The sequence below is a fragment of the Watersipora subatra genome, chromosome 4 (genome assembly GCF_963576615.1).
Source record: "Watersipora subatra chromosome 4, tzWatSuba1.1, whole genome shotgun sequence".
In the NCBI taxonomy this organism is placed as follows: Eukaryota; Metazoa; Bryozoa; class Gymnolaemata; order Cheilostomatida; family Watersiporidae; genus Watersipora; species Watersipora subatra.
The window spans coordinates 43,237,862-43,249,781 of NC_088711.1; the positions used below are offsets into that span (position 1 = coordinate 43,237,862).

Here is an 11,920-nt window from a genome sequence, read left to right on the forward strand (position 1 = left end):
TCCTTTAATTTGTAGGCTGTACTGTAACTGCCGTATTATAGGTTTGTATTGACAACTTTTCTCTCTTTTACCATCAATCTCGCTGGTTTCATAGACCATAATTGCGGTAATTTTATAACAAGTTGATCGGACCGCACATTTTCGACATCCATCTACAACGATTTGCTTATTTTTTCTAAACAGCAAAGTCAATTCTTCAAAGTAAAACTAATAACAAATATTTTGTGCGTCTTCATTAGCGCAAAACAACAAGATCTTTTTATTATAAAAAGCAGTTCTATACCTGTTCGTCATCTATCTGTATCTAGGGGTCAAGGTTAGGATAAAAGATAATTTTAGACGATCCTCCAACTCGTGACATTCAGATTGGTAGACTGACGCTGTAACACCTGCATCAATCAATCGACTGCCTTTGTATTTATGAACAATTGCGCAGCTATCCTGTTCTCCTTTTTGTCGACACATTTAACGATCTATTACGACGAATTAGAATGTTGCGAAAGTTATATATAATATGTATAACGCTCAACGCACGGCGTTCTTTCTTCCACAAGTGCGGCCAAATAAACTAACATTCAAATCGAACTTGAAAACTCGCCCGACTTGACACTACATTATATGGGTTTTTTACGTAGTAGGAAACAAAAACTTCGCATAAGTTTTTTACATTATCTGTCATTCACCCTTTAAGAGGTAAACGTTATAGAAGCGTCTACTGTATTGCAATCAGTATAGATCTGTAGTAGGCACTGCAGCCGGTACGGTATGAATCATATACAAAAATAAACACGGTAAGCAGAAATAGCACAGTACACAGTAATAAACATACACTTCCATTTAAAAGTTAGAATGGTAAATGTTGTACGTGTTGGTTAAAAGTAAATTTTTTGTACAGAAACTCATTTTATTACACGGGCAATCAATCAGCTAATGCTCTTAAAAATCTTGCACAGCTTTTGCAAAGCATACTCAATCATTGCACACACATGAAAGCAAGATTATTTTCAGAAATTTGTTGATTGTAACTAGCTTTTCAGTTCTCTAGTGTTCTTTAAAGGCTTTAGACAAAGTGTATTAATTTTATGACCATTTTTATATAATACGACATTGATGCATTGAAATATAACATAATTTGACTTCTAGGATGGCCTTGACATTCTTGAACTCTCTAAATTTCTGTGTGTACAATACCAAATTTACTTAATAGTATTATACAAATTGTTCTTTGATAAATGATTTTTTTACTGTAGCTTTAGGCTAATAACAGTGTTTATTGTAAATTTAGAAATTTATTTCTAAAAAGAGATACTCTTAGAAAGGTTTGAACCTACAGATTTGTCTAACAACCTGAAAATCATCATCTGGATTCAAACTTTTCTAAGCAAGAATTATTTTATTCTTGAACATAATTTTCTCTTTTTTTAGTATGATATTGTGAATTGAGAAAATTTCTCTGCTGTTCATTATGTCAGTCATTTTTACTTATATTATGATATTCAGATTCCATGACATAACGCTGTCATTGGGTATGCTATTTAAATTCCTTACTCGTAAGAGGGTCTTTAATCTCAATAAAGACCACTGTTACAGTACTCCGAGGTGTGTCCCTTTTAAGAATGCTAAAACTGACTATGCTAATGCCAATTGCATTGCTCCTACTCTGACATGTAAGAATGCACTCTGCAAACCGTCAGGCGTGTTCATATTAAAGGTGCTCTTATTAATTTGTTACTAAAGGAAATTTTATAACTTTTAATAGATTAACCAGTGTAAGTGGTAAAAAACTATAGTCATCACCAGGATTCTGTGTGACCGCAACACCAATTGGTTTGAACCATAGAGTAGTAAAAGCAGCTACATCTGCTTTTACTGGGTATCATGCAAAAATTAATTTTTTAATCTCTGTGTAACTTATGCTTATGGCTACAGCAATATTGGCGAGCATTCGATGCCTGAAATTGGTTGGATCTGACTAGAGAATAGCCAATCGAAAGCAGGGATTTGTAACTTATGGAAGTAGCTGAGTTGGTTATCTTTAAAATGTATAGGGCCTATTGTAAGTTCGTCAAATTGCCAATAGGTTGATGTTATAAGCCAATGTTTATATTCACGTAATCACCAAAAAAGTTTGCCAGTACAATTGCACTTTTGACCTATAATTAGTATATATCCACAGGAAGTGCTCAGTCAGCGAGGCAGCTGGTTGAGTCCTGAGGAACTCTGGGCAGTATCCAGAGAGTGTTGCCTGACACTCCGTAGCATCAGTCGGTCAGCCGAGATGGTTCAAGGGCTATGTATTATGTTAGAGACGCTTGCCTTCGACTGCCACGGTCATGTTTGCTTTACTGATCACGAAAGAGGTAGGTCCATGTACCTTTTTTCGATACTCTTCAAAATAACCTGTTAGTGTTACTCATTCTCCTTGCTATATAGAATGCTTGGTTGGTGTGACAGATCATTGGCTTAATATGGTGCTTTGTACTTAAGACCACATTGCTCTAACATAAACTAAATTTGCCTATAGAAGGCAGCAAGTATATCTGTGATGATAAAAGAAGCTATTTGTTTCCTTTACAACTTACTCCAAAGAGTGATGTCACATAAAGTGTAAGGAGACCATATTGGGCCCATTTATGCTTCCTTGATGGCATCACTCTCTATACATTACTTTGGGCTAACCACTAATTTGGAAAATCTTACGTTGTTCAGAGCCAGTCTCAAACTTTTAACGAAATGCATGAGAATGACATAGCGCAATTCTTACCAGTAAGATTAGACATTGTGGGTAGATGTACCTTAGCTCACTGATCATTGAAATAGGAAGGTGTCATTGTGTTTACTATTTTTTCTGAGGACTAAAAATCTAGTCTTTCAGCAGTGATTATGAAAAAACATTACTCTATGGTCTCCGCTATGCCAGACCTGTCTTTTAGGTGCTAGACAGGCCTACTTCTCAGGTGCCAGCCAGGCCTGCCTCTCAGGTGCCAGCCAGGCCTGTCTCTCAGGTGCCAGCTAGGCCTATATTTCGGGTGCCAGCCAGACATGCCTTTCAGGTGCCTGCTAGGCCTGCCTCTCAGCTGCCTGTCAGGCTAACCTTTCGGGTGCCAACCTGGCTTGCCTCTTAGGTGCCAGCTAGGCCTGCATCTCAAGTGCCAGTCTGGTCTGCCTCTTAGATGCCTGCTAGGCCTGCCTCTCAGCTGCCAGCTAGGCCTGTCTCTGAGATGCCAGTCAGGCTAGCCTCTCGGGTGCCAGCCAAGCCTGCGTATCAGGTGCCACCTAGGTCTGCTTCTCAGGTGCCAGGCTGGAAAGCCTCTTGGGTGCCAGCCAGGCCTGCCTCTCCGGTGCCAGCTAGGTCTGCCTCTCAGATTCCAGCCAGGCCTCAGGAAGGCACTCATCAAGGGCTTTTCCGTCAGCAAACACGAGTGCATTGAGTATTCTTTACCTGAGGAATTCCTATTGAATATAATATCTGATCAGCGGCAGTTTAATTCTTTTTTAATTATTCTGATTAGAAGAACAGAGTTAAGCAATATAATGAGGACCTCAGTTTTTACAATTTATTTTGTTTCATTTTTCTGATGTTCTTTACATTTCTTGTCATTATAATCGGCATACAAACACGGTCCCAGGGATATCTTTCATTGATATTACTAACTCTCAGGTTTTGGCTAGTCCGGTAGTTTGAGTTGTCATTCCAGAGCCAGATCGGCATTATCTACCCCCTGAGTATGACAAGATTGGCAACTCTTGCAAAGGCCATGTATATTCACTCGGAATGCTGATCTATGAAGCGTCTGCCTACAACCCAACAGCTATAAAGATTCCGGAGCTTTCTACACGGCTCCGAAAGCTTCTGAATAAGTAAGTACTCAACGGAAGATATTTCTATGGATTTTTGTTACCTGCTAAACGTGACTCACTGTTGCATTCTTACCAATTTGTGCAGTCACAATCACGCTGAGTGTTAGTCAATTTAATGGTAAAAGATATTGTTTGTAGTCTTTTAAGGGTCAGTACAGTATAAGTAATATAATACACTTGAATATTTTCAACTAGTGCCAGAATGTTTGTTGAAGTCTGCACCGGAGACACTGTTTACTCAGGATAAAGGACGATTACAAAGCGATATCCTGTTCTAATCGTTGCACAGTTGGCATGTCAGATTGCTTCTACATCGACTAGTGCTTTCATTTGTCATAATCTGCCTAATGAAAACCTGGTTAACATTTTCTAACCTTTTGGATTGCTGCCAGATGGGATCACTTAGCTTTGGTAAAACTTTGTCAAGTACGATTTTGAAGCCGGGGAAGTTTTCAGAATGGTTTAGTGCGAAGTGGTCTTAGCTTGTCATCTAGCCAAGCCCTTTGGTTACATAAACTATTCTTGTTAGGTTTATCTAAACAAACCTCTTTGAGTGATTTACAAAGGCGTGAAAAGGTGTGAAAGTGGAGCGGATAGCCATAATCAAAGCTGCTTTGTAAATCAAAACAAACTTTAGCAACACTCGAAACGCGCTTGATAGCTTTCATTGCTTTTCAACAATAGCTCTGTAGCACTTGTTAATGTATGGAGTTTTTTCTTCTAAGATGTTTTATTGGTAAGGCAACTCTTAATTTTGCCGCTTATACTTTGCTGGACTGTGTGATGTTAATGTTTTTTAAAGCTCAAAATTGATTTCATCATTGGCAATTTTCTCTATGACTCTAGTCTGAATGCTGGTATTACCACATCTAATCTGTCACAGATGCATATTACAGGCATATGTTATGGATAGATGTCACAAGTTTGTTTAATAAATGTGACAAATTTTTGTATGACAGGTTTCACAAGTATGCATGACAGGTGTCACAAGTTTACATAGCTGGTGTGGCAATTTTGTTTGACAGGCGTCACTGTTTGTTTGACAGGTGCCACCGTTTGTATGACATGCGTCACAAGTTTTTTATAAGTGTCATGAGTGCCTATTACCTTTATACATAACCTCTAGTTCTAATCATTCTTATGTGGACAGCATGATGAACAGTGAATATAGCGAGAGGATTAGTCTTGATGGAGTAATTAAGGAATGTGACCTCTACTTCAAGTCAGCTGGAGTTGGCTCCTCCCACGACATATGCAAGCACATTGTATCTTCGATCAATAGCCGAGCAAGTGATACTGAGTTGACGGACGACAATACTGATAGCTCTGAGACAGGTTTGTGGAGTTGTCTGTCCATTCATTCAATATGTATGGGGATTGCTAGAGATTCTTTGGTTTAGTTTTTAATTTACAGACGCTACCCTACTTAAGAACACTTGTGTTACGAACCACGGTAGATACGAACGGTTTTGTGCTTACAGACACTACCCTACTCAAGAACACTTGTGTTACGAACCACGGTAGATACGAACGGTTTTTTATTTACAGACGCTACCCTACTTAAGAACACTTGTGTTACGAACCACAGTAGATACGAACGGTTTTTTATTTACAGACGCTATCCTACTTAAGAACACTTGTGCTATGAACCACGGTAGATACGAACGGTTTTTAATTTACAGACGCTACTCTACTTAAGAACACTTGTGTTACGAACCACGGTAGATACAAACGGTTTTGTGCTTACATACACTACCCTATAACCTTTTTTATTTTATCACTATAAGCTTTAATGCAACAATGTTGCATTAAAGCTCATTGCACTTATTGATATGTTTGCTACAGTTTGCAGCCAAATTGGTTTTTTATGTGCAATAGAAGAGGAGTTACGAGCTTCGATTCATTGTAATATCAGATTAACGCAATGGTGCTAACAAATAATATGCTATAAACTTGAAAGCTTATAAATTATGTAATAATTTATCAAATGCTACAAATATATATTCAAAAACAGGTGACATAAATGAACTATAATTATAATACATGCAGAAACAAAAATTAACATTTTTGAAACAAAAATATTTACATCTCATATACAGATACATTCCTCTCTCGAATACATTTACATGCTCGACAGGTTGCGTTCTGATTGTCACTTTCAATAAAATGAGCTTCTTCTGTTTGTCGAATACTTTCCACAATGTCTGCTGTTCTCAACTCTTCTTCTGTACTGCTGAACTAGTCGATATTAGCTTTCAAACAATCTTTTAGTTGAGCACAACTTTTACGCTTTGCTATTTGAAAAGTTTTTGCGAAAATAATGATAACCGTTTAGCCCATGCGCATTGCACAAGTTATAGTCTGCGACAACTAACGAACAAATTTGCTTAACGAATAACCATCTGGAACGTATTTCGTTCATACGCCGGGGAGCGTCTGGGTGTACATCACTGCATAGGTCTCTCACTTTGGCCATTAAAATCTCAAAAATGTTAATAAGGAAGTACTTTTTTATATTCCGATTTCATCTGTGTATATTTCTTGCAATATTAATCACCAATGCTGCTCTTTGTATAATTTCATGCTGCCTACACACGAGTGTTCATATAAGCTTACATAAAACAAAAAACATGCACTAAAAATTAAATCATTAATGTGATTTAATTATTAGACCTTGCTGCATGTTCCAATGCTTTGTTTGGTTTTACTTACTTGTGCGACTCATTGGTTGTTGTTCTTGTGATGCTGGTGTAAAATAAAACTAGTACTAGTAAAGCTTTTATTAAACCAAACCTTTAAAACTTCATTCTCTTTGTAAAGCCAAATATGTAATCCTAGCTTTTTGTTGAAAGCTTGAAGAATCACTAGCCAATAATTTACTATCTGTTAGTTGCTGACTTCAAGCATTGTAATTGACAGCAATTAAGGTAGCTTTTAGTCGTCGATGAGCTGTATAAATTTAGACACCACCATTCAACAAATCCAAAAATTACTGTTTTCAATATTGTAAAAATAAATATTTTCTAAAATGTTTTAGTATGTTGTGTCAAAACAGCTTACAAAATGTTCAAATAACTTTTAATTAGTTTTTGCTAATTTTCGATTTGTTCGTTTCAACAATATTCAATTTTATTAATTTTGTATAATACAAACTACAAACTCTCATCTCTGAAAGATATTTTTTTAAATGCACTATTGTAGTCCATTTATTTTGGAGTCGTCTGACCATTTAGTTTTATTATTTCTTCCATTCACTAGACACAAACCGAGATTCAAACTTATAGATAATGAACAATACATTCAGGTAGCCAAGCTGAATGTACCAACTGCTTTTGTGTAGTTGGTGACAATTACAGATGGGCAATAGTTGCCAACGAGATAGCCTACGTATTGGATTACCAGTTACAGCTGATAGCAAAAGGATTATTAACATAGCCTGTGGGACTGATTGCTGTAAAAGACTGCTTATTGTGCAAGTTAAATTGTAGATAGAAAGATTGGATCAGCTCAGCCAAGCAATGCCGATCAGTCGTCTAATATGAGTCTTCAACAGCTTGTAGAGAAATATACGCCAGATCGACTCAAGGTAACTGTGTGTATTTTCCTGCGTTTATCCGTTTTCTGACTCGTATTTAAACATAAAACTGGAATAATCTTGTTTGGTGCCATTGTTTTTAATTTTTTCATAATATAAATACATTTAATACGTTTTATCATTTAAGATTGTATTCCGTGCAGATAGATATCTTAGGCATGGATAATTCGTTGATAAAAACCTATAAATTGTATATATGTATATATTTTATGTTTACTGATCTTTCAATCACTAAGTTAAAATAAATATATGCAGAGACATGGTGTAAAACTGTGTGAACTCGGGTTTGCCCAATAACTGGCTACTGCATGGAAGCCCTTTTTCAGATGCCTATTGTAGCCTATGTATTTTCAAGACATCTAACCAATATAGATTTTTCAATCATCAATTTGAAACAAAGGCATGCCAGGATGTTGTGTGAAACCATGTGAACTCAGGTTTGCTCAACAACCACTTTATGCTGGATCTTTTTCAAATGGGTTCTTTCAGTTAATCTATTTTGAGTCGTCGTACCATTAAATTTTATTAATCGCTATTCGTATCTCACCAAAAATCAATCGAATCGATCATTCTCCACAGCAGTTTACATGTACTGAGGCTCGTGCTGGGCCATGGTAACATCAACTGGCAGGTGCCAGCCAGCAAAACTTTCCCCACCTTCAGACGACCGAGACATTTATTATGCAACACGTCGGAGTTATGAGGTCTGATAGGAATAGTCTAATTTACAAACTTTCTTCGCAGCTATTTCAACTCAATCTAACACATTAAGCAAAAGCTTGTGGTTGATGAAAAAGTCGGTTATACTATTGTGAACATGTCGAATAGTGAATTGTAGTTGTTTACCCATTCCTGCGTTTTCCAGCATCATAACATCATAAACTTGGATTGTGATTTTAGCTGTTTTTGTTTGATTGGTGTATGAATAGTCGGAAGTAATCAATTTGACTGTGACCTTTAATCATACTACATACAAGGTACATGCGTATAGCAGCTGTAGCTGTCCTTGTAATAAGACGGGCCTAGGAAGATGAGGCTAAGAAATTGGATTAGTTGAAAGAACATTGGATGAAAGAGCCTTTCAGCTTAGACTTGTCATGTCATAGAAAACAAAGTGAAAACTCTTACGTCAATAAATGGTGATAATACAAAAAGTTTTCAAAAAAATATGATGTAAAAATAAAAGTATCGTGTAGTAGAATACCTCTAAGGTACTGGCATGAGTTAGGTCTGGTATGAAATGATATATTTTTTACTGGATTAATTTCTCGTGCCACTTTGGTGAATTATTATTGAACACATAATTTCTCATTTTTATAAATTAAAAACATACCTTAAACTGCGCATCTTCACACGTACATAGATGCATACATACGTATGTACATACATATGTATGTACATACTATTTGTATGTACATACATATGTATGTACGTACGTATGTATGTACGTACATCGTATGTATGTACGTACATATGTATTTATGTACATACGTATGTATGTACATACATATGTATGTATGTACATACATATATATGTACACACATATGTATGTGCATATATATGTATGTACATATATATGTATGTACGTACATACATAATACTGGGAAGTTTGACACAGCCTTGAACTAGCCTTTGATATATTGCTGATCTTTAAAACAAGGCTGTAGAGTTTTATCAAAGTTACTTTACGCTGTATGACAATGGCGTAAACTAAAGTCGTTCTCGGATGACTTCAAAAGGTCAGATTTGTCCACGTGTCTAAAGAGGAGCACCAAGACTAGTCTGCTGCTCCCCTTTCAACAGCCCGCTAACCAAATGGATCTCGAACCAACATAGCAAATAGTAGTACTGTCTAGTTAAATAAAAGTACAACATGTTTTAATAAACTTCCACTGCTGGAAAGGTGCCAAAGGTTGACAGGAAAGAGTCCTCTATGACCAAAAGTTTTTTGGAAGGTAATTATTTTTTGTCCGGTACAACACTGCTGAAATTATAATACAGGGACTGTATTTTAATTACTTGATTATTGCACGCATTTTGGATGGTGTAGGCAGACCAAGGTTCTTTGTCGAATCCTAGATTTTTGGAAGTCATCCATTTAAAACTTACTAACACATGTTCTGCATTAACCAATAAGAATTTTTATTGAGCATCTTTTAGATGAGTTCAATAAATTTGCGATCTCAAAATAGTTACATGTATATAGCCTCACAACTGTTTCCTCTTAATACTTTGAAACAATCGCAAATATTTCTGTCCATTTTTTGACTGAAAAATGTTGATAAAATGTGGATTCTGATATTCTGATATTTGGTTGAAATTACACAAAAACGTTGAAACCCAAATTTGTCATGCTATCTGCTACATTAAATACAATAATATTCTGTGCTTGTCAAGTAACCTTTACATCATGTCCAATGGAAATAGAACTAGCTAAAACTTTATTACGTCGGGTCAACTTACCAAACCTTAAAAGTGTTCACAGAATCACGGGCTAAATCAAATGCCTAAATAGAACCACAGAGCATTAGGGTATCACTTTCCCTTTATGTGAGCATCCGCTACTAAAGATGGCCTAGAAAATACTGGGTGTTTCTAAAGAAACTTTGGAATAGACATGACACTTGATTCTGCGTGCTAGTGCTATTTCGCTGCCTGCTGCCTGTGTAGTTCCTGCAGTATTTTCATAGCCATGGGTGACTGTTGGTCTCATTGGTCTCATTGTAATAATTTATGTTGAATTCTCGGATTACACCCACTTGTTGCTTTTTTTATTGACTCTTTATTCTGATAGGCCATTGTTGAAAAGTATGCGCCCTCTACAAATGTACACAATGCATCGCTGCCTAACAAAGGTTCCAGTGGCAGCGATATGGTAAAATTTTTATTCAGAAGCTTGGCTCTGTTCTCGTGTTATCAAATTACATGCCTTTTATTCTAGTCGTTGTATTCTAACCTACTCGTCTACATCATATGTGCTTTGGCCTTTCCTCTTTGGGCTGCTCACACCGTGGGCTAGTTCATGCTCATTTTAGCTTGTTTTTGGCAACGAACTCTGCTTGAATGGTTAGTCGGTGGATACTTTGTGTTTCATTTAAGTTTATGTAATTAATATACTTTTGTCTAGTTTAGTTATATTGGCTATTGTTGGGCAGCTAATGCGGTATTATTATTATTATTGTTATTATGATAGAACTAGCAGTTGCGTTAAAAATGATGCAAATGAGCAGACACCTGGGTGTAGAGTTAAATACACTACGTATAGTGTGAAATATTAGTACATCAGGTGTAGAGTAGAATATTGTAAATTGGGTGTAGAATTAATATTTTAATTTAGTGTAATGAATTTAAAACCTTTTATATGCTGTTAAGGGATTGTTTAGGTTATACGCCTGCATCTTCAGATAATTTATCATTGCATTCAAACTTCTGATTTGCTAAAGGTTTTGTAGCAGAATGATATCCGTTGTTTTCACCATTCTTTCTGGCTGTCTCCTACACACCCAACCATCTTCCATTGTCTTCTTCTATAGCCAGTCATCTGCTACAGTTAACCCTGTGCTACAGCCGACAACTTTTTACATACAGTCAACCTATCATAACCAATCATCCGTTATAGCTAGCCACTTTTTACAGTCAATCTCTCAAAACCAATCATCTGTTAGAGTCAACTTTCTGCTACAGTCAGCCACTTTTTGCAGTCCACCTTTTATAACCAATCATCTTTTACATTCAACTCCTCTCTGAAGTCTATCCTCTTTAGCCAGCTCCCTTTAGCATATATAGTTTAATCCTTTTTAGAAGGAGTCAACAGTAGGAACCTCCGTCAGCTCCGACGAAAGGAAGGGGAGTCGATCTGGTGAGAGTTCCATATTGTCCCCTCCTGATGAGTTCGGAGTCAAATATTCAGTAGATGAGCGACAGCATAACAATGAACCACTCAAAGCTAGCCGTAACAGGTTAGTAGCCATGTTGGCCTCTCTTACTGACAATTGTAAGGGTTGCTGTGATTATCCATTCTCACTTTCAGCTATTTCATACCGAGATGAATTGTTTCTAGTTTTGGCTATTTTCTATTTATACTGAAAACTTGTTCATGGCTAGAATATGTTGTACCTTTTAGCCCCGATTCAGAAGAGGATAGTGACAGGTAAAACTAGTCACTTTTGACTATAATTTTTTTTCTCTGATTGTTGACTTACTCGAGTGTGGCACTAACCTATCTGTGTAGTGTTTTTAGCTTCTCTAACCAGTTTTCTCTGTAGTTGAGTAGGGGTGCTTATAGATTCCCCACATATGCTTAAAAAAGGTGTATCATTGACTAGGGTTACGTGTTTAGCAATCTATGAACTTGCAGTTACCTTCTTTACCTTTTCAACGATATATTTCTAATATGGTAAGAACTCGGTCGGATCAGGTGTAGACGAATCCAATAAAGCACTTGGTTGATTAGAGGATCAGCT

General features: G+C 36.6%; 2 protein-coding genes across 2 annotated transcripts in view; both read left to right on the plus strand.

Annotated features, from left to right (window-relative positions):
* Positions 1 to 11,920, plus strand: part of LOC137395170 (uncharacterized methyltransferase YdaC-like) — a 265,899-nt gene that overhangs the window by 18,168 nt on the left and 235,811 nt on the right. The gene's annotated exons all lie outside the window — the stretch shown is intronic.
* Positions 1 to 11,920, plus strand: part of LOC137394276 (kinase non-catalytic C-lobe domain-containing protein 1-like) — a 53,429-nt gene that overhangs the window by 10,857 nt on the left and 30,652 nt on the right. The window contains 7 exon segments of the mRNA XM_068080995.1: positions 2,177 to 2,360; positions 3,699 to 3,861; positions 5,012 to 5,196; positions 7,350 to 7,447; positions 10,252 to 10,332; positions 11,259 to 11,416; positions 11,581 to 11,607. Of these exon segments, the coding sequence (XP_067937096.1) occupies positions 2,177 to 2,360; positions 3,699 to 3,861; positions 5,012 to 5,196; positions 7,350 to 7,447; positions 10,252 to 10,332; positions 11,259 to 11,416; positions 11,581 to 11,607 (896 nt within the window).